Source organism: Ramularia collo-cygni (assembly GCF_900074925.1).
Source record: "Ramularia collo-cygni strain URUG2 genome assembly, contig: RCC_scaffold01, whole genome shotgun sequence".
Taxonomy (NCBI): Eukaryota; Fungi; Ascomycota; class Dothideomycetes; order Mycosphaerellales; family Mycosphaerellaceae; genus Ramularia; species Ramularia collo-cygni.
The window spans coordinates 3,703,609-3,723,532 of NW_019716255.1; the positions used below are offsets into that span (position 1 = coordinate 3,703,609).

General features: G+C 53.2%; 6 protein-coding genes; 2 read left to right on the top strand and 4 right to left on the bottom strand.

The window, feature by feature from the left end:
• Positions 1–9: 9 nt before the first annotated feature.
• RCC_01213 (uncharacterized protein) lies at positions 10–416 on the bottom strand (the record flags this gene model as incomplete). XM_023766480.1 has 3 exons in its annotated part: positions 10–75; positions 139–231; positions 297–416. The coding sequence occupies 3 exons, from the start codon at positions 414–416 to the stop codon at positions 10–12; spliced, it is 279 nt and encodes a 92-aa protein (XP_023622248.1).
• A 586-nt stretch (positions 417–1,002) lies between these two features.
• Positions 1,003–3,174, top strand: RCC_01214 (uncharacterized protein; the record flags this gene model as incomplete). XM_023766481.1 has 5 exons in its annotated part: positions 1,003–1,078; positions 1,142–1,267; positions 1,458–1,479; positions 1,533–1,734; positions 1,789–3,174. The coding sequence occupies 5 exons, from the start codon at positions 1,003–1,005 to the stop codon at positions 3,172–3,174; spliced, it is 1,812 nt and encodes a 603-aa protein (XP_023622249.1).
• Positions 3,175–4,744: 1,570 nt separating this feature from the next.
• Positions 4,745–7,879, bottom strand: RCC_01216 (related to eukaryotic translation initiation factor 2C 3; the record flags this gene model as incomplete). XM_023766482.1 has 4 exons in its annotated part: positions 4,745–6,209; positions 6,264–6,664; positions 6,719–7,164; positions 7,240–7,879. 4 exons carry the CDS (start codon positions 7,877–7,879, stop codon positions 4,745–4,747), a joined length of 2,952 nt encoding a protein of 983 aa, XP_023622250.1.
• Positions 7,880–12,492: 4,613 nt separating this feature from the next.
• RCC_01217 (related to mRNA 3'-end-processing protein rna14) lies at positions 12,493–15,610 on the bottom strand (the record flags this gene model as incomplete). XM_023766483.1 has 2 exons in its annotated part: positions 12,493–14,739; positions 14,822–15,610. 2 exons carry the CDS (start codon positions 15,608–15,610, stop codon positions 12,493–12,495), a joined length of 3,036 nt encoding a protein of 1,011 aa, XP_023622251.1.
• Positions 15,611–16,162: 552 nt separating this feature from the next.
• Positions 16,163–17,195, top strand: RCC_01218 (related to integral membrane protein; the record flags this gene model as incomplete). XM_023766484.1 has 7 exons in its annotated part: positions 16,163–16,222; positions 16,272–16,341; positions 16,391–16,433; positions 16,486–16,726; positions 16,778–16,880; positions 16,935–16,997; positions 17,047–17,195. 7 exons carry the CDS (start codon positions 16,163–16,165, stop codon positions 17,193–17,195), a joined length of 729 nt encoding a protein of 242 aa, XP_023622252.1.
• Positions 17,196–17,527: 332 nt separating this feature from the next.
• On the bottom strand, positions 17,528–19,760 carry RCC_01219 (related to hxB protein; the record flags this gene model as incomplete). XM_023766485.1 has 8 exons in its annotated part: positions 17,528–18,332; positions 18,387–18,433; positions 18,486–19,041; positions 19,133–19,260; positions 19,348–19,409; positions 19,467–19,530; positions 19,588–19,635; positions 19,698–19,760. The coding sequence occupies 8 exons, from the start codon at positions 19,758–19,760 to the stop codon at positions 17,528–17,530; spliced, it is 1,773 nt and encodes a 590-aa protein (XP_023622253.1).
• Positions 19,761–19,924: the final 164 nt, after the last annotated feature.

The window sequence follows — 19,924 nt, forward strand, 5'->3', positions numbered from 1 at the left end:
CGGGAGCAACTAGAACGAGCCGCGTCGTCGCAGTTGTTCTCGCGCGGAGATTCCGGTTTCTTTCGTGCGTGGATGCTGTGGGAAGCGATTAGAGAAGGGTCCTGCTTTCAATGCGGCATGCACGGCAGGTAGACTGACAAGCTCGGCCTCGCGCGCGGCGATGCGCTCGATAGGAATGAGGATCAGAACGAAAAAGATTGACAGAACAGCGAATCCTTTAGCGGCGCGGGTCTTTTGTAGCTGTTAGCTGTTGCGGGTGCACTGTGGAAGACTGCGAAGTGTGTTCGGCGGCGTACAATGACCGAATGATCCCAAGCGAATACGCTCAATTCTATGAGCTGCTGGAAGAGATCCCACCGTGCACTGATGTATCCGGCCAAGAAGATGAAGACTGTGAGAATCGAAACCGGATGCATCAAGTTTTGTCTTCATGTCCGGACTGTTGATGTCGGGCGAGTGGGGTGAATAATACCTAAGGTAACGTCCGTTCACCGGCAAGACAGACAGACAGGAGAGAGAGAAATCTGGAGCTATAGCAAGCGCGTGGCGTCGGGAGAACGTGGCCTTTGATTGGAGCTCGTGGTCGACGGGTTACATAGAAGCGGCGAAATCAAGTCGACCTCTCAATCGATTTGATCCATCGACAGGTATCATCGTGTTCCAACATCTTCAGAAAGAGGGACGACCATGAATTGCGTCTGTTTGATACGAGTAAGGTAAGATCTGATCTGATCCATCAATGCGCACGGACCTCAACACGTAAAATCCAATCCAGGACCTCACTGCTCCGTACGTCGGGGGGAAGGGACCAGAAAACATTCCTCCATCTTCGATTTGAATGATCAAGGGCCGAATGTTTGCTGAATGCTGCATCGAGTATTCATCACGGTGTTCATACATAAATTGACGCGCGCTACGCGTCTTGACCGCACTTTTTCGCGACTTTTGGAACTCTGTCCTCGAGACGGTTGATCTGTCGACGGACTACCTTAGGTTGTTACAATGTACAATCGCAATAACAATCGAGGCGGGCGCGATGTCTGCAAATTTTTTCTGGAGGGAAGGTGCAGATTTGGAGGTGAGATATTTCGAAGCAGACCCTTCACCATTGGTAAGGTATGCTATGCTAACTTGCGTATAGACGGCTGTAAGAACGAACATCCAGGTGATGGGGCCGGATCATCAAATACGAATCGATTCGCACCTTTGCAAAACCCGTCGGCTGGCAATGCAAGAGGGAGGTCAGGCGCGGTTGGTGGTAACGGAGGTAAGTTCCAGTCATTTATCGTAGTAGGGGCGATGTCAAAATATTGAGTCAGCTGGATGGATCCAATGCATTTCGGCCCACCAGCCATTCCCATCCGGACTCTCAACACAAATCCCACCACCACTGTCACTCGGTCATCCTGCAAATATGTCACGTTATAATGTATGGAAAAGTGCTAACGATCGTGCAGGACAGGGACAGACATCTTCACAGTGCGTAAATATCACCAGAGCTGACATTTGCGCCGAACTGACAAAGTCCTCAGATTTGGAGTCACAGCTGATGGTATCCGCCTCGACTTGACCGACAACTCACAGAAAGGAGAGCGGCCGCAATGGGAATTCTCGTCATACGCACCTGGCGTCGGCGCGCCTCGACAATTGCTCGAAGGTCCGCTAGAGCAGAGCGAGGAGGAGATGAGGGTCATGTGCTACTTGGCGAATGCGACTGGGCAGCTTCAAGCATACGTGGGTATTTCGCAGTGATCGAGCCCGATGGACACCCCACTGACATCCACGCAGGACCRACATGTGAACGGAATGAGAAATGAGATGACACAGCAGATACAGAGGATTCTCAACGACACCGAAGGCGCGAAGCGCTACGTCCAGGAGGGAGAGCATGTTCATCCCAACCGTCTCGATTATGTTCAAAAGAGTAATCGAGACTTTCCCTGGGTGAACAAGCCCACCGTGCCTCCACAACAAGGCAACGCATTTGGCCAAGGGAATGGAGGAAGTTCGTTTGGCCAAGCAAATGGCGCAGGTTCTGCCTTTGGCCAACCTAAGCCCGCTGCTTCTGGCTTTGGTCAAGCCTCTGCCCTCGGTGGCGCTTCTCCATTCGGCCAGCCATCTGCTTTAGGTGRTGGAGGTGCGAGCGCTTTCGGCCAGGCCTCCAATTTGGGAGGTGTAAAACCAGCGTTCGGCCAGCCAGCTTTCGGCCAAGCGTCCCAGCCTGCGAGTAGTGTTTTCGGCAAGCCTTCTCAGCCGACAAGTGCTTTTGGTCAAGCCTCACAGCTAGCAGCGCCGTCTGCATTTAGTTCGACACCACCGCCTGTAACGAGCACATTCGGACAGCCTTCGCAGCCGGCAGCAAATGCATTCGGACAGCCTTCCCAACCAGCAGCGAACCCATTCGGACAGTCTTCTCAGCCGGCCGCAAATCCCTTCGGACAGCCCTCGCAACCATCAGCGAATCCATTCGGGCAGACGCAACCTCCAGCAGCGACTCCATTCGGGCAGACGCAACCGCCAGCAGCGAGCACATTCGGGCAGAGTCAACAGCCAGCAGCAAGTGCCTTTGGACAGCCCTCTCAGCCGGCAAACCCCTTCGGACAAACTAATCAACCTGCCGCGAACGCGTTCGGCCAACCCGCGCAGCCAGCAGTATCGAGTGCCTTTGGTAAGCCGTCGCCATTCGGCGCTGCGGCACCAGCCAACTCGGCGTTTGGGAAGAGCTCTTTCGGACAGCAATCGGCCCAGTCACCCTTCGGACAAACTTCTCAAAACAACTCAACTCTCGGACAGAACACACAGCCAGCTTCGAGTTTCGGCGCCGCGTCTGGAGGGCAATCAGGGCCCTCAGCGTTTGGCAACAAACCGCCTCAAGCTGGCGTAGCAGCCCCGAAGGATGTGATTCACGGTCAAAGGATATACAAGGGCAAAAACGATCTACCCATGGTCATGGTGCGAAAAGATGGCGTTGAGAAAGAGACGAGGGTTTGGTTCCCGACTGGTGGTCCAACATCCTCTGCAAAGGATACCGAGGGCGAACCAAGTGCATATGAGGGCGAGAAGGGAGCGTTGTTGAAGGAGTGGTATGATCAAGTCAGGACCACCGGCGAGTTTCCTCGCGACATCATGCCAGAGTGTCCACCCAAGAGAGAGTGGGTGTCATTCGATCTTTGAGGCWTGTAGCGCACACCATGGAGATACAGAAGAAGCGCAATGTTCCTCGGCTGAAAGGTGCGTTCCCACATTTCTGCCACTGAGTTTGGAACAGCGCTTTTCACATCGATTTGTAGTCTTGCTCTGAACGACGTTCCTTTCTACCTCGAAGCAGCAATCCGATGGCATGCTTCTCAGCGGATATTGCATGAATCACTGTCTGTCTCATTGAGCCATGCGCGTTCTTGTCTCCTCGCGGTGTTCACTTGCTCATTCTCCCACGCGGAGGCCCTCGCCATCCTCGCCGCACATTCATGCTTCGTGTCTCTTGCTACCCATGTCGATCACAGATCCGCTGAAATCCTCAACAGCCCGAACGTCTGTTGATGGCCTGACTGTCCAAAGCGCCCAGACGTCCATCTTCGAATCCACCGGCTCGAGCTCCAATATACTCCGCGAGATGTCTCGATCAACGGCAGCTTCGACGAAGTTTCTCTTTTCCGACGAAGTTTCTCCCCTCAGCCTGGCTCATTCGCATCGGTTGTTCTTCTGGCTCCAAGCTTTCTCAGCTCTGCATGAAGCTTCCTGTCGGATCCCAGCCAAGCAACGAAGTCTCCATGCGCCATGCTCAACCTCCTGCAAAATCAAGCGCGGTTGTTCTTCCAATGTCCCAGCAAAATGATGCCCTGATGCAAAGCTGCTTTTCACACCACAGCAGCCTCGCTGTCTGCACTTTCAAAAACCAGAATTGACCGGTCGGAAGCCGCGACAGCTTTGCTGCCATTATTCAACAACTTTCTGCTGCTGCTGCTGCTGCTGCTGTGAGATGTCATCACTGCCCTCTCTCTACTCGTCGTTCCTGAGCAAAAAAAATCCCCTCCGGTGTCGCACAGTCTTTCTTGAGCAGTACTTGGTGTCTCTTTCGATGACTGGCTTGTCTGAGCAGGATTGTCCGCGTGTCTTTTTCGTTTTCTTTTGTCCTTGGCCTGATGTTTCTCAACTGTGTGTGTGTGTGTGCTTGCCAGCTCTTTCTTTCCTACCTTCAATCTTCGATTTCTCGCGCTCCTCGGATTCGGCCATCGGCTTCCGCTCGCATCGCATGTCGTCGCTTGAGAGGAGTAGGGTGTCTTGCCAAGGATGCTCTGCACCGTGGGCCCTGAAAAGAGCGAAATGTGATGATGCTGTGTCTCGCGGTCGAGGTCACTGGAAGTGATGATGCGAATCTGTCCACGCTCTCGTTGATGCGAGATCAGTGTTGTTTGCTGCAGTGTCAGCGATGGTAGGAGGGGAGTTTGTCACTTTCCAGTGCGGTCTTCCTCATCACCTGCACGTTGTACATGTCACATTGAAAGAGCGAAGGAGATGTGTTTTTGGTGTGTCTCAAGGACAACTGTTCATTTCGCAACTTTTCAAATAGTACATACAGCAAAGCCCTTCAGGTCAGTCTCGGGCCCAATCAGTCAATCAGCACCGCATGTCATCGCTCAGAGCATGCATCTTGCATCGCATCGCATATCGTACACCGCCATTTCAATCATCCTCTCAGCCCGCAGTCACGGTCGTCGCCTCCAAATGTCGCGGTTGTCATCCTTTAGATGTACCACATGGAGTTTCTGATACCACCGGTAGGAGGCATCTCCAACAGCTTCTCGTAGTCAGTCGGCACACCAGAGGAGCTGCCACCAGACTTGCCCTGAGAACCGGACTGCTTGTTGTTGTTGATGGTGGAGCCAGGAGCCACATCACTGCTGCCGTTCCACTTAGGGTCGTGGGAGACCGCGCGAGCAGCAGCCAAGTGAGCGTAGTAGATAGCTGGGTGGATAGAAACTGGAGTGGTGGCACGGGCGTACTGGTAAGCGTGCTCGTAGAGCAAGGTCTGAATGTAGTCGTTGCCCAGGGTGGTCTCATTCATCAGCACGTAGTAGTGAACAGGACGAGCCGTACCCTTCAAAGCATTGTGACCGCAAAGGAAGAAGTCGTTTTCGAATGGGTTAGTAACGCCGCTCTCGACCAAAGTTCCAGGAAGAGCGTTGCCGTTCTTGTCGCCCTTCTCGGGGAAGAAGCGGATGTGGTGACGCTTTGAGCCTACGATAGCAATGAACTTGGTGTTGTTCCCAGGATCGGCCGTCTTAAATAGGGCCTTCATGTCGGCGACCTCCTGATTAAGAACGTGGGCGTACTGGCCTTCAGAAACACCGTCGCGAAGGTAGATCACCAWCTGGGGAAGCTTCCCATTTCCAACGGCCGACATCCAGTGCTGAACCATAGCCTTCAGCTCAGTGTTGATAATGTTAGTGTTAATCATTTCCACGCGGAAGCCGTTGGTTTGGCACGTAGCAGCGTAGCGAGTAGCCAGCTTATCGATGGACATAGTCAAAGCGGCCACAGAGGGAACCTCCGCTCCAGGAGCTCCGTGGGTTACATCTGCACCGATGATCATAGTCGGAACGGTGAAGATGCCAGTTGGACCAGCGGTGGTCTTGCCCACTGCCCGACAAGTTGAACCTCCCAGCTTTGCGTTGAATTTCATGCACACGTTGGCAATGTACTGAAGTTGAGCCTTCTGGGCGTGAGCGTATTGGACGCACTGAGATACAACGCCGTAGCGACACTCGGCGGAGCGCTTGATGCGGCCGTAAGTGACGGAGTCCTTGTCAGGTAGGATGAACATAAGCATCTGCGGCCGCGAGTTGGCGGCGGTACCAGCCTTGTTCCAGGTATCGGTAACCCACACACCCGCATCGTCGCCAGCGGCGAGGACCATCGGAGGTGTCTTGTTCTCAACCTTGCCACCGAGGCCGATGTAGCCCTTAACAAATTCGGAAATGAATCTGTCGATAGTGGCCTTGTCAGGCTTGCCACCGCGACGTCCAGAGATGACACAAACGGCCCAGGACTTGAGCGGCACAGGATTGCTCTGGAGGAATTGCTTGGCCTTAAGATCCCAGCGGCCAGAAGTACCTGGCTTCGCGTCACCCTTGCCGTACTTCACAGTCGGCGCAGTGAGCAGCCGAGCGTCGACAGTAGTGCGCTTGTTGGAGACGTTCAGGCCGTACCTGAGATTACTGTTAGTGACTGATGCAGGCGACGGCAGCATAGAGTGAACCTACTTCTTGAGAACAGGATCGGAGTTCCAGTCGAGCATGCGCTGTCCATGCTCGATGTGCGCCCAACGCTCAGGTGGAGCAGTGACCGCGAACTTGATCATGTTAGCGGTCTGCTTCTCGTCCATCTTGTAGTTGTAACGCTGATTCTCCTTGATCATAAGCAGCTCCATTGGAACAAGCGTGTTCTGGCCCTTAGTAGCCTTGACGAGTGGCAGATCGGGGTACTGGAGGCGGATGTTGTACTTTGTGGCGTAGTAGTTGTACACCGTGGTCTCAACATCATTAACCTTGAACTTGGCGGTCTTCGCGGTCTTGTTGAACACGAAACGCTCGATGCAGTATTTGTCCACTTCACCCCCGCGGAACTGGGTAAAGCAGTGAACCTTGCGCAGACGCTTCAGGGCCTAGCGAGTCAAAGTCAGCATGTGTCTCGTAGGTAGGTGGGATGGAATAAGTACCTTGCCGTGACGACCGCTCTCACCACCTCTGGACAGCGCGGCACTCAGGTCGGAAGCATCACGGCAGCCAGCGACCTGAAAAACAGTGTCGAGAAGCTTCTGGTGGATCCAGAATACACCGTTGGCGACATCGATGTTGATTGCGAGACGGCCAGGATGGACGAGACGCAGGGATTGGTAAACACCCTTAAAAGCCTCAACGCCGCCTCCGAGGAGCATAGCCGCGTTGCTAGTAGCTTTCCCAGCAAGGCGGGTCTGGAAGTATGCACGCTTAATAGGCGTGTACTTGGTAGATGGAGTCATGCGGAGGAGGTGATCGGCGAAATTGATCACCTCCAGGCAGGCGTTGTCGAACGACGCCTGGCCTTTGAGGTACGCCATCAGGGATTCGAATTTGACCTTATTCGTCTGACGGATAATAACCCGAAACTGTTGCTTAGAAGGATCTGATAGGATGATGTGTTAGTTACATGTAGGAGGGCAGGTAATGTAAAGCAATCGCTGAAACTGAATGAACTCACCCTTGACTTTGGACATGTCACGCCCGTCCTCGATGTTAAGGTCCACGTTGATTCTCAACTCGCGATCAATGCTCTTGCCGCTCCACATAAGCTTATTGCCGTCGAAGATAGCGGTTCCGCCAACCTCCTTCTGCACAGCCTTAGACTCCCAGACGGCGCGGATAGCACCACGCTTCTCGACGCCGGTGCCAATCTGAACGTCGTACTGGTAAATGGGAATGTTKGGGAACGACTCAACGTGAAAGCTGTTCAGGGCGATCTTAGTGGCGACGCCGAGCTTAGAAGCAGCTGGGCGAGGAGGCATGCTCTTCGAAATTTCAGTGCCGCGAACGGTACTCCATCCGCCCATGCCCAAGTCGAAGTTGAACTTCTTGGGGTCGACGATGACCTTCGAAGTGGCTGGGTTGCGCTCATTGATGGGGTGAGGGTCGGCATTGCCGTCGTAGGTAGCACGAGCGGTGGGAGCACGCGAAGATGGTGCATGAGATGGAGCCTTGGACTGAGTGCTGGCTGATGACCGCACAGAGTGGGTGGCCTTGCCGGACGACGATGTGTCACCCGAAGATGACGACCCATTGCGGACGGTGTTGTTGGAGTGCTGCTCGGCAGCAACACGCTTCTTGACGGCAGCGCCTACCATTGTGAGGGATAGAGGTTGGAGTTGAAGTGGATGTGGAGTGTGTGAAGGTGTGTGAGAGGGATTGTGTGACGTGGTGATGGTTGGTGGTGGATGGGTGGAGGATGATGTGGATGAAAGAGAGAAGGTGGATGGTGGAGCGAGGGTGGAGACTTATAGTAGGTGGCAGCAGCAACAGCAGCAAAAGTGAGGGGGTCAAAGCTCGGCGTGCAGCAACGTTAACGTGAAGCTTCGGTGCAGTGACGGCACGGGGAGGCAGGAGCGACATGTGTGAGAAGCAGGGCCAATGAGGTAAGACAGGGCCATAGTGAGGAATACGGTCATGACCGAAGCTGCTGCGAGCCGTTCTACCATGGCCCGAAGTATCTACCCATAATGACAACAGTGCTGGAGGCGGCACTCCGTCGAAGGAGCAACACAGGGCCCTTTGATAGTCGGGCCACCAGGTTCGAGGCGCTCACAGCATCAGCGGTAGCTCCAACAGATCGCCAGACAGTCTCACGAGCAGGCATCTGCTACGAGAGGCTCCCCATTCAACAAGACAGCAAAAGCAAAGTGATGCATTCTGTCGTCTCCTGCCATAGATGAAGTGACAGCGATAGTTGTCGCTCCGTACACCCGATTTCCATGCTCTTGATCGAGTGACACGTATTCCAGGCATCATAGCAGAGCGTCATGCCCAGTCAACGAGAGAGCTCCTATTCAAGTCCGCAGCGATGCCAATTGTGGCATTATCTGCTTCTCTCGCAGCATAGTCCTGATCCAGCAGATTGTACGAAAACCTCCGGCAATCGGAACAGGCCGGTCAGATTTGGCGGGCCAAAAATTTACTTCCAATAGCTCCATTCTTGGTTCGAATCGTTTGCTCCTACAAAATCGACCAAATTGAAGATATTGATGGCGGAGCGGACCAGAACCACCGATGGGGACGACGAAGGCCCGCTAGATTTGGCTTCACGAAGGACGACAATCACACAAGCCGGGCACCCAAGAGGAGGAGCATTGGATCTCCAGTATCCCGCGACCGGATCGTCAGAGAAGGACCACGAGCGTCTTGTAAGAGACACAACACATCATTGAAAGGACGTGGCGGCTGCGGGCCCCGAGACTTGCACGTTGCGATGGAAAGCGACTGCCAGACACATGTGGAGGAGCCGAGCACTGGGTAGACCCATCAAAGCCCAGAGGGAGAAATCATATCCATCATCGTAGCGCCCCAGTGATCGGCCAGGAGATCGAAGGTTGAGCTCAAGGAGATCTTCCCCAAAAGAAAATTCCCAGAGTGTTCAGGTCGGCAGATGACAGACGTCTCGTCGTACCTGATCGGAAGGGCTCTTTGCGGCCAGGTGGGTATCCGAAGAGTATTGGCTGTCCCTTGGCTGCGGTCCAACGGGAGGCACGAGGAGTAGCCATGCTTGCGTTTGCTTCGAAATTGATGCTAGGAACCGGGATCCTCAAGAGCAGCAGATGGCTTCGTGGGTCGGAGGTTTTTGCAGCAGCCTTCAAGGGCAGCTTCACTAGCCCATGCCCATCATCGTCCTGCAAAGCGCTGGCAGAAGAAGCGTATTTGTATCTGGGAGACGAGCTTGGCGCAGTAGACGAATCGTTTGCCAAGAGTGTAGGATTTGAAGGGGAGAGAATTTAACTTGAGCTCGTCGGGGGCGAACATGAAGTTGCAGAGAGCTTCTTGCAATGTCATGGTGGAAAGCATCGTGGGAGGAGCGCTTACCTTTGGACCTCGCAAAAGCTTGAATGACAAGCCTTCGCGTGGAAGCGGATCATTAATGGTCTCTGGCCTTTGTCATTGCGGGTCTTCCCTGCACATACACTCTGCTCTACAACGCCTCTTTTCCGGAGCTGTTCATGGGCAGAAGGCCTTCCGCGCCTGCATTTTGCAAGCAAATTGATCGAGCCGTGCGGCCTGAATGGTTGCGGACTCGCTCAGGCCTGCGCACGCCTAGGAGAGCGGATAGACTGAGCCTTCAACCTCCTCCAAAGAAATTCTTTCGACTAATCTGCAGAGAGTGGCGCCACGACTGGCCTGTCTCTTTCTCGCGGCCAGCGATTTTTGGCGGCCTGCGCTCACAGCCGCACACCCCAGAAGAACCGGACGCAAGAAGAGCCCGATGGAGCTGAGTATTCCCGCATGGTCCTCAGGTAGGCTCATCAAAGCCTCCGCATGACGCTCCGCGCCTCGCCCAAGATTCTCCGCTCTCGTGGTGTCATTCTGCAGTGGATCGGACCAAGTCTCATCACTCCCGAAAGACATTTCACAAATTCAGTCAGGTACGAGGGAGTCGTGGGATCTGTCCAATGGACGCAGGACGGGCATCCTGGTACGCTTGTTGTGGCAGAGCAGGACGCGTTGGAGCGCCGTGGATATGGAGGTGGAGGTGAAATTTGACTCAGCAGGGATGATGTCCTCGTGGCGTCGGCTGGTCGGCTTCGGCCCCGACTCTTGCGACAGGGAAACGACAGCATGCTCTCGTTTTCGCGTGCTTCTACAACTCCGCCTTCCACTGCCAGAGTGGCAACGACATGGCTCCATTTAGTTACCGCCGAGTCCATCGAGGCGCATTGAAAAACACGAGTACCTTACTTCTGATTCTGAAGTGGGTATGTCGATCGAAGCCCCGAAGGGCACACAATACCAGGCAGATAGTGCTCCCTTTGCCAGCGGCAGGAAGTCTTACAGCAGACCCAGGAGAGCGCGCTCCACAAGGCACGCGGTTGGTGAACATTATGTCTGCTCACAGCGAAGCACCGGCGAGGGGAGGACCGCGAAGGACTTGGCTAAAGACGGCCAGACGGAGAGCGCATCACGCCTGGGGGACGTGTAGGGTGTTCGTTCTATCTGAATTGACGCGAAGGACTCAAACTTCGCAGCCAGTGAGCAAATATATCCATCTCTCTCACAAATCAGCCCGTGGTAAGTGTCATTTAAACGACTTTTGTTTGATGACCTGCACCCCTACTTTACGTTGTAGCCAGATGGATCTATCTCAAACGAGGAACATTTCCATTCAACGACTCCACAAAAACCATGCCGAACCGAAGCAATATATGCAACATCTTGACAACCTCTTACAATGCGAGGCATGCCAACAATGGTAATCAAGACTGGCCTTGTGACTTATGCCGAAGGTCTGACATCCCACACGAATTTGCATAGCCTGGCGTTTTCGAAGAGATGCTTGAAGATATACAGAACGACGCTTGCTCTCCGAGGCAAAGATTTTCACACTGGGATATGAGAGAATGTTGGAAGTCCAGAGTGTGCTCGCCCCGAAAGCATTTGTGGTCGGTCCCTGCCTCCTACCGACGATGATTCCGTAGTCCCTCCACGCATATCATGCCATCTGCTCCGACAAAGCCTACCTATCTTTTGGTCTGTCTTGGTTTCCCTCCTTGATTTTGAAGCGTGTCGAAGGTACCGACACCGAATGCCACGCGAAGGCGCAGGCCATTCGTCCGTCACGAACCAAATGTAAGCAAGCATGTAGAGCATGCGGTATTTTCCCTTCAAGGTCAAAAGCGTGAATCCAGACAAGTATATGAATATGCACTCTTAGCTCAAATTCGAATTGCGAGTCCAAACCAGCACTTGCATGCGGTCCTTTTCGCAACCTTCAAATCAGAAAGCGACTTCGAACGAAAAGTACAGAGAGTGCGCTCGCTCATCAGCTTTCCGACCATCAAGACCCTGGTGCCCTGTTGGCCACCAAATTCGAGGCTGTGTTCGCCAGATTGACGGATAGTGTCCATGTTCCGCACCTCTCCATTGTCACCCCGATTGGTCATTGCAGAAAAGTCGCCAAGTCTGAAGATTTGGCGGTGGATGTACTCCCGCCAGTCGAACCTGGGATAAGGCGGACGCCGCTTCGCCAATACGGAGAGCAGTCGTGTGGACGCGTGCGTGAGAAATATCAGTGAGAGGGGAAGAACTGGAAGCGAGAAAGAAATGGCGAGAAATCGACAGTGTAGGTCGGGGAAGAAGGCGACGTCCGCATACGAGGTGGTGAGGTGAGAACGCCAAAGTGACAATGTTGGGATTACACCGCTGCAAATCTTATATCTCATGGCATCTCATACTGCCTGCGGACGGACATGGAAAGCGTGAAATACATACTCAGCACCGAAGTGTCACGCGAGATGAGCATGAGATGAAGACGGAATGAGGCATAGAACACGTAATGACATTTCGATTATGCGTCCTCTGCAGTATTGTACAAGAATAGTTTCAGCTTTGGAGCGCTATACGACGCGCAGCTGAAGCCTGCCCGCCTGTAGCCACGAATAATGGATCGGCTGGAGTGACTCATCGATCAGAAGAAATACTGAGCAAACGCCCCATCGGTCATATCGTTATCACCCCATGCCAAAATCTCGATGCCCGACCTAGCCTTGCAGATACTCTGGGGGCGGATGAAGAAGGATTATACACCTCCCGAGCAGTTTGCCGAGTGAGGGAAATATCACATTGCATAGAGGACTCGTGAAGCATGTGACCGTTCCTTACGAAGAAGGCGCGCTCTTCTCCAAGAACCGGTGGCGCTGCTATACCGGCTGAAACCACCAGTACAAGCATCGTCGAGATGATCAAGGCCAGCAAAATTCTAGTACTGGCGTTGTACACTTCCGGTGGCGCTATACTGAGCGTAGGCAGTCTCGACGTTGATGGTGGGTAGCAGCATCGCCAGCTTTGCAGGATCAAAGCGATACTGGAAGTAGCTGTTTGAAGGGGGCAATCGGCGCAGTATGGCATCAATCGCGGGAGGCAGCTGAGGCGGACCCATGGGTACCGGCGCGCTGTTGGGAACAAACGTTTTCGTGGCGAATCCGCCGCCACCGCCCGCGGCAGCCTGCTTATTCTGGATTCGCACGCCGGCGGCACCCTTGAGTGGAGACTCGCCACGCATGAACTTCCTCGGAGTGTCCGTGTCCGAGTCCTCCAGTGGGCGTTTAGGACTGGCAACGTACGGACCRTTTGGACCAAGTAGAATCTCCGGTCCCTTGGGACTGCGAGTGTAGTTCTCTATGCTGGCTTGGGGTTGAGGTGCGTGGTGAAGATCAGGTGGAGGTTGAGGTTGGTATGCCTTTGGCATTGCTTGCGTTGGGCTGAGAACAAGCTGAACATGCATCGCATCGAAATTGGGCAGAGAGAAGCGATGGCTGAAGCGGCTGCTCTCGGGCTCCTCCGGATACAGCTCTGCCATACGCTTCTCAATCTTGTGAATCTGGGCGAGGTCGCCATATTTGCTTTCGTAGTCGTGCATGTATGTGATGAGAGGGCGGCATTTCTCTCTCTTTTGCTCAAGGGTAAAGTCCGCCGAATTGCAAATTTTTGGGATGGTAGATTCAAACACGACACGAGCATTGGTCACATCACTGAGAGCAATCAGGTGCTTGACATACTCCAGGATGAAAGCCTCATCCATTGGGAACAGCTTCATGCCGCGCTCAAAGATCTTGATCGCCGATGGGTCTTTGTAGCAGCGCCACTCCATCAAAGCAGATGCGATGTAGACGTCGCTTGAAAGTGGACCACGAGGTCGGGCGTCAGAGAAGATTCCTCTGAATCCTTTGACGACCTTGGACGATGTGTCGCCCTTCTTGAGCGGCTTGCCTTGACCCTGGACTCGGCGGAAAGCTCGCATTTTGGCTACCCAAACGTAGGAGATTGTACGCTTAAGAATGTCCATGTGTGCGGCCGAGGCGGTCTTGACGGCTTCGATGTCAGCCTTCTTCAGCTCCTCCCGAGACTTTGGCTTCGTGGAATTGTTGTCGTCGTCATCGTCCTGACCTTCCATTTGATCATCTTCCGGCGGTAGAGAAGCATAGTACGCCGCGATCTGCGCCAGCGCCTTGTCATCCTTCTCTTTGAGCTTTGATCTGAGGGCATAGAGCGCAGTGTGCACCTTCTCATAAGGCACGTCAAGTTTTTCACCATTCCGGCAAAGCACTTCATCGGTGTTTCCAGTTTCCAGTTCTGCCTCCACACGATCGGCCTTGAGCATGGCAAGTAGTACGGACTCGGGGTTATTCGCAATGGCCTTGTCCAAAAGCTGATCACCCTCTGAGGTATACGCACTGATACCCTGAGCAAAGCACCAGTTCACTGCTTCAAACCATATGTCCGGGTAGAAGCACAAGCAGAGCGTGGCTTGCTTGTATGCGTAAAGCACTCGCTTGCGGTACGCATCATCTTCAGTCCCTCTGTACACCAGCGGGTCTTCGTCCCTCTCCCACTCGATCCAGCCCCGCCACTTCTCGACCTGGGTGCCGAACTCGTCGTCTCCAGCACAACCATAGACTGGCGGCAGCTTGGGCAGTGATTTCCTGTCCAGACCTTCAAGTTTCTGTTCGAGTTGCATGCGAGCAGTTCGGGCTTGCATGTAGTGCGGACTCTGCTCCTGAACGTGCTTGCGACCGGTGGCCTTATGAAGTCCCATCTCAAAAGTCTCGTACTCCTTCCAGAGTCTCATAGACTCGAAATGAGGGAGTTTGATGCTGCGCTGGTAAGCTTTGCGGAGCGTGTCAACTTTCTGAAGWTCCTGCCAAGACTGGCCTCCTACGGTGCCGGGACCAGAGAGGAGAAAGTCGATGTATTCGCGCCATAGCATACCGGCGTCAGGATCCATGCCAACATTTTCCAGTGTAACCTCAAACGCCTTTGTGATCTCGCTGCGGTTTTTGCCATCTGCGTCATTAATCAAGGGGAGTGCTCGGCGAACATGGTCGAGGTACAGCTTCCAGAGGTCCACGCTGGGAACTGCCATAACGGACTCGTTGAGGATGATCACGACATTGTCGCGTTCGTCTAACTCGTTCTCCATCTGGACATATTTCACCCACATTGACACCTGCAAGGTTTGTTAGCGGCCACTCTCCCACATTGGACGGCACCAAGGTGACATCACACAAGCAGGCCGGAGATCAACATACCGCAGTCGGGAACACCTCGAAAAAGCGCTTGTAGACATCTCTTGCACCTTGGTACTGGCCTTTGTCGTAGTAATGCTTGATGAGTGAAAGCCACGCGTCTGTATCACCCTTAGGGTCGTCCTTGATGCGATCTTCGAGCTGGCCAACTTTGTCATGAGGAAGTCGAGCAAGTGGCGCCGCAATCAATGACCCATTGGCTTGAGGAACTGGCGGAGGGGCAACAGCAATACCGTTCGCCTCAGGCTGTGGTGTCGGGACAGCAGAAGCGATAGGTGAAACAGCAACCTTACCCAAATCTGCAGCAGGAGTTTGAAGTGTAGATGAATTAGGGTGAGACGAAGTTGACGCAGGGACAGGAACAGTGGTGGACCCATTGAGACTTGTGCTTGGGGTAGCAGTGTCTTGCGGTGCACTACGTAACGATACATCTGGCGCCYGTGAAGCCGCCAGCGCGCCAGCATCTCCGCTCAGCTGTGAAGGTGTCGGCGCGCTCTCATCTTGCTCATCATCACTTTCTTCCAACACAAAACCCGCAACAGTCTGCTGCGGCTTGGAGGGCTGATCGCTTTGCGCGGACACGGGCGCATGTTGCGGAGTCTGTTCGGACGACGTCGGCTTGGACTGCTCGTCGTTTTCGGCGTAGTTGAAACCGGCCGTCGGGTCGTAATCGTCGTCTTCGTCGGCCGCATCGTCGTCTTGTCTGTACTCTTCGTAACCGTAGGACTCATTCGCATCTGCACCAGTATCATCAAGAGCGGTAGGACCCGCTGGATCATACTCTTCCGCCATCCTGGCGACTGGCGCCGCTGGCGCTGCTCGAGAGCGCGCGGATGCGCTGTCGATCGAGTGCTGGCGGCGATGATGTGGAGAGGCGCGCGATCGGGATGAAGTGTGGGGCGGGACACGATTTTGGCCTACGCTGCAGACGAAGACGCGTGTGCAGTGCAGGATATCGGAAGATGAAGTGGAAGATGTGGTGTGGTTGTGGAGATGCTGTCGCGAAGTTCGCTGGCTCGTGGCAGGAAGCATCGACTTGCATAAAAGTCTAATTCGCCAAGAATAGAAGGCCGACCTCCGACGACATCAGTCGAGACAGTGAATGAGAAGACGCGGATTACCACCATTTCTACTATCCTTGATACTCGAACTTGATGCTTCTAGCATATGACAGCGCATAATCTCAAGAGTTGCTGTAGAGGGATATCTGAGCTACATTGAGACCGAGAGCGGGAGTGAGAGCTCGCAACACAAAGCCCTCTTCAAGACAAAGACAGCCAAGCTTCAACATCTTGCCCGGCCGTAATACCAGCAATGTCGACTTCATCAAGGAAGAACGCAACGATGCGTATCCCACCTTTCTTCCGCAAGCTCTTCAAGATTCACTCCATGGACTTTGAAACAGTACTGTCTCCCGCCTGCTCAGTTCAGGCCACGTACTGACAAGTGCCAGGCCATCTGGGAAATGACCCACTTGATCATAGCCCCGAAGAAAGTGTTCAGAAGCATCTACTATCACAAACGTACGTTGAACATGTCTTGGTTGCTTGAAAATCGCTGACTTGTCTACAGAAACGAAGAACTCGTACCATCGAGCGGATCCAGCCTTCACATAGTAGGCAATGCGAAAAGTCGTGGAACCCCTCGAATCTTGCTAACAAACGCAGTCTTCTTTCAGTCTTCCTGTTTCTAGGAGGACTTGCATGGGGAATTGCATATGCGGATGGCTTCAGCAGGACATTGCAAGTGGCCATGATCTTCGTGGTGGGGCACTTTCTTGGAGTGTCCCTATTGCTGTCGATCATGATGTACTTCCTCGTCGGAAGAGTGCTCGGAAAGCGTAGGCAAGGTCTCTTTGGGCCTCCGGTGGGCGGCGAGGATGTCTTGGAGTTTGGATATTGCTTCGATGTGCGTGGGATGTTCCAACTTCACATGCGCGCCAGGCTAACCGCATCCCAGGTCTCCATCCGAGCGTTCCTGCCAGTATGGGTGTTCTYGTACGTTCTGCAATTCCTCTTGATGCCTCTCATCGCACAAGACTATTGGGTGTCAAACCTGTTTGGTGAGCAAACTCATGCACACCAGCTTGACGTGCGCGCGTACTGACAGCATCCAGGCAACACCATGTATCTGATGGCCCTGAGCTACTACTTTGTGATCGTATTTCTGGGATACAACGGTGAGTAACGGCGAAAAAAAAGTTACAATACAGACACTGACTAGCACAGCTCTACCGTTCCTCAGCCGCACCGAGATCCTGCTAGCACCCATACCTGTATTGGTAGTGCTATGGCTCATCAGTCTCTTCACCTTTGATTGTGCAACGAATCTTGCGCCGGTTCTATGGTGCGGCATCAAGATGCGCAAGCCGGTGTAGTATTTATTCATGACCATAACTTGAAATGTAGACTTAGCCATACCATGTACAGTGCAAAGGATGACGGTACAATATCAGATCGAGCCGCGAAGCTCTAGCTTGCTCTTTATCTTCATCCCACTCTCTGTGTCAACAAGCCATGTCCCTGTATCACGGCCTACTACGTCGACTGCGTGGCAATAAAGCAGACCCCATTTCAGGTCACGCTGACCACCTCAGTATATGATCTCGACTTGCCCTACAAACAACGCTTCTCAAAAAGGCCATTTCGTCGTAATGTTGAACTCAGGGCTAGGAACAGTAATACACCCAAAAGCTCCCAACCCCCAACGCTACTCTACAACAGTAGCCTGTCGATTCAAAAGATTATCCGACTGAAATTTCGGCATCGCGTTCCGGAGCGAGTACCCAAATCTTTTCATGGCGCTGCCTCTGCTCTTGACGCTGCCCGGAACTTCGAAGCTTTTACGCTTCCAATCCGATGACTTCTTCCTCGACACAAAGTACTCGTCTTTGTAGTTGTCGACCTGCATCACCGTGCCCGACATATCGCTGCGCTGCGCCGCTCTAGGGGCGACCATGCTTCTAGACGATGGCGGTCGAGCTGCTGCTGCGAATGGGGCGCCCATTGGCATATCCGTCATCATCGGCATCGCGACTGCTACCGGCTTGGGTTGGTCCTCGACGAAGACTCGATCGACATAAGTCTCTTGGACAAAGCGCACAAAGGTGTCAATGTCTTGCTCGTTACTCATAGCTCCCAGGGATACTCTCACAACTCCGAGCTGCTTTCCAAACATTTCCGAGATGGGCTTGGAACATCTGTGTCCTTCGTCATAAGCGGCTAGGAGTTCCTCGGGTTGCCAGCCAAGGTAAGATGCTACTCCTCCTGGGTTGCATAGCGAGCCTCCTCGGATGTGGATCCCCGCTGCGTTTGCTTCCTTCTCGACAATCTGATACGATATGATTGCTCCACATGGCTTTTGGATGTTGAGTGCGATGGTTCCGCCCTGTGTTGCGGAATCCCCGTAGCTGGCGCTGTTGTCGTTGTAAACTTGGATAACTGAGGTGCCGTTTGAATGTCGTAAAGTCATAAGATCCTCGAAAAGCAGTCTTGTCAAGCGTGATGTATGTGAGCTGGGAGAATGTTAGATTTACCCCACGGTCTGATCAGAATTTGTCGCCACGTACGAGATGTATTGCATGGGTGAGTCTCCATATATCTTGCGATGCGTGTCCTAGGAATGGTCAGTCCGTGTGCGTTTCTCAAATCTGAAAAGCTTCGCTCACAATTGCAATGTCAAGAGCAAAGATGGACGTAAAAGGAAGAGTGCCATCCTCAAGGACCTCATGGACCTCGCCACTCTTCTTCGACACCCAATGATCGTTCATGCAGATCACCATGTCAACAGTACCACCACCAAAGAACTTGCGGCCTTGCAAAATCCTACTCGCAGACTTCTTGACCAGGAGAGCGCCAAGGTTTGGGAATCCAAAGATTTTGTAGAAAGAGAGAGACACAAAGTCGGGAGCAGTTGACTTTTCGGAAAGTGCTCCGATGTCAAGGGGAGCAGTCGAGACCAGTGCTGCTGCATCCAGCAAAGTGAATACCTCTGCCCGAACTCGGTCGCGGATACGACCTGGCCAGTCAAGAGGTAGTCGTCGACCGGTCATGTTGCTCTGGGCTGGGTATGCAAACAGACCGATATCCCGCGGCTGAGCTCCTCCCAGCCCACGGGCCTCTATCCATAGTTCGACCTCTTTATCCGAGCGGTAGCATCGATGCGTTCGGGTTCCTTCACGAAGTCCAACGACCGATGTGTGAGCGTCTTTGTGGTATCCGTACCTGGTTGGTCCATCAGTCAACCTCGCCGATCACAATCGAGTTGGTTTGCGATGAAATGTTTTCATGGCATCGATCATCGACTTTGACATACCACCACGTTCGTCTTTGAGTTTCCGCACTGTCCCGAAAACAGTCATGCACAAGCTTAATCGCAGCCGTGGCATTCGCGGTGAAGACTAGATCCCATTCTTCAGGATCGGCGTTGAAGAATTGTAGAGCCTGATAGAGATCGATCGATCAGCACAATCCACATGTATGCATCGAAAGTGTGCCTCAAAAATTGAACTAGATATAGTGTAGACTTACCTTTCGTCTGGTTTCCTCAACTCTTGTCTCTGCTCGCTTCGAGGATTCATGTTCGGAATGTGCTGTAGGGAGAGACCGATCAGTATCGATCATTCAGCATGACTTGCCAATAGGCTTACGGTTGCCATATAGCGTTGATCCCATCTGCTGAGCGAACTCGTCTATAAGCGACTTCGCCCACAGCTACACCGGAATCTCGTTAGCATCTATTCCGCTAGATCAACAGCTGAGGTAGCCTACTGTCGTTCCAGCATGATCGAGGTACGTTTTACCCGCGAGCTGAGGGTACTAAAATAAAACTATGGTCAGCAAACCGAGTGTTTCAGATAAACCTCCACACAGCTTCTCACCTCGAGCGTTCGCAAAAGGTCCACAGGATGGACGGATCGTCTGTTCTTCGGCGACTGCTGCATTGTTGGAGAGTCAGTCATACCGATGTCGTGACCTTACAAACGATGGCGCGATCAAGTATAGGCACAGGGCAAGAGTTGGACGGGACGCGCTTATCAAATACGAATGAGGAATTTGTGTGGCACAGCTTCGTCCCTCGAAGCCGTTCATCTCCCATTACGACTGT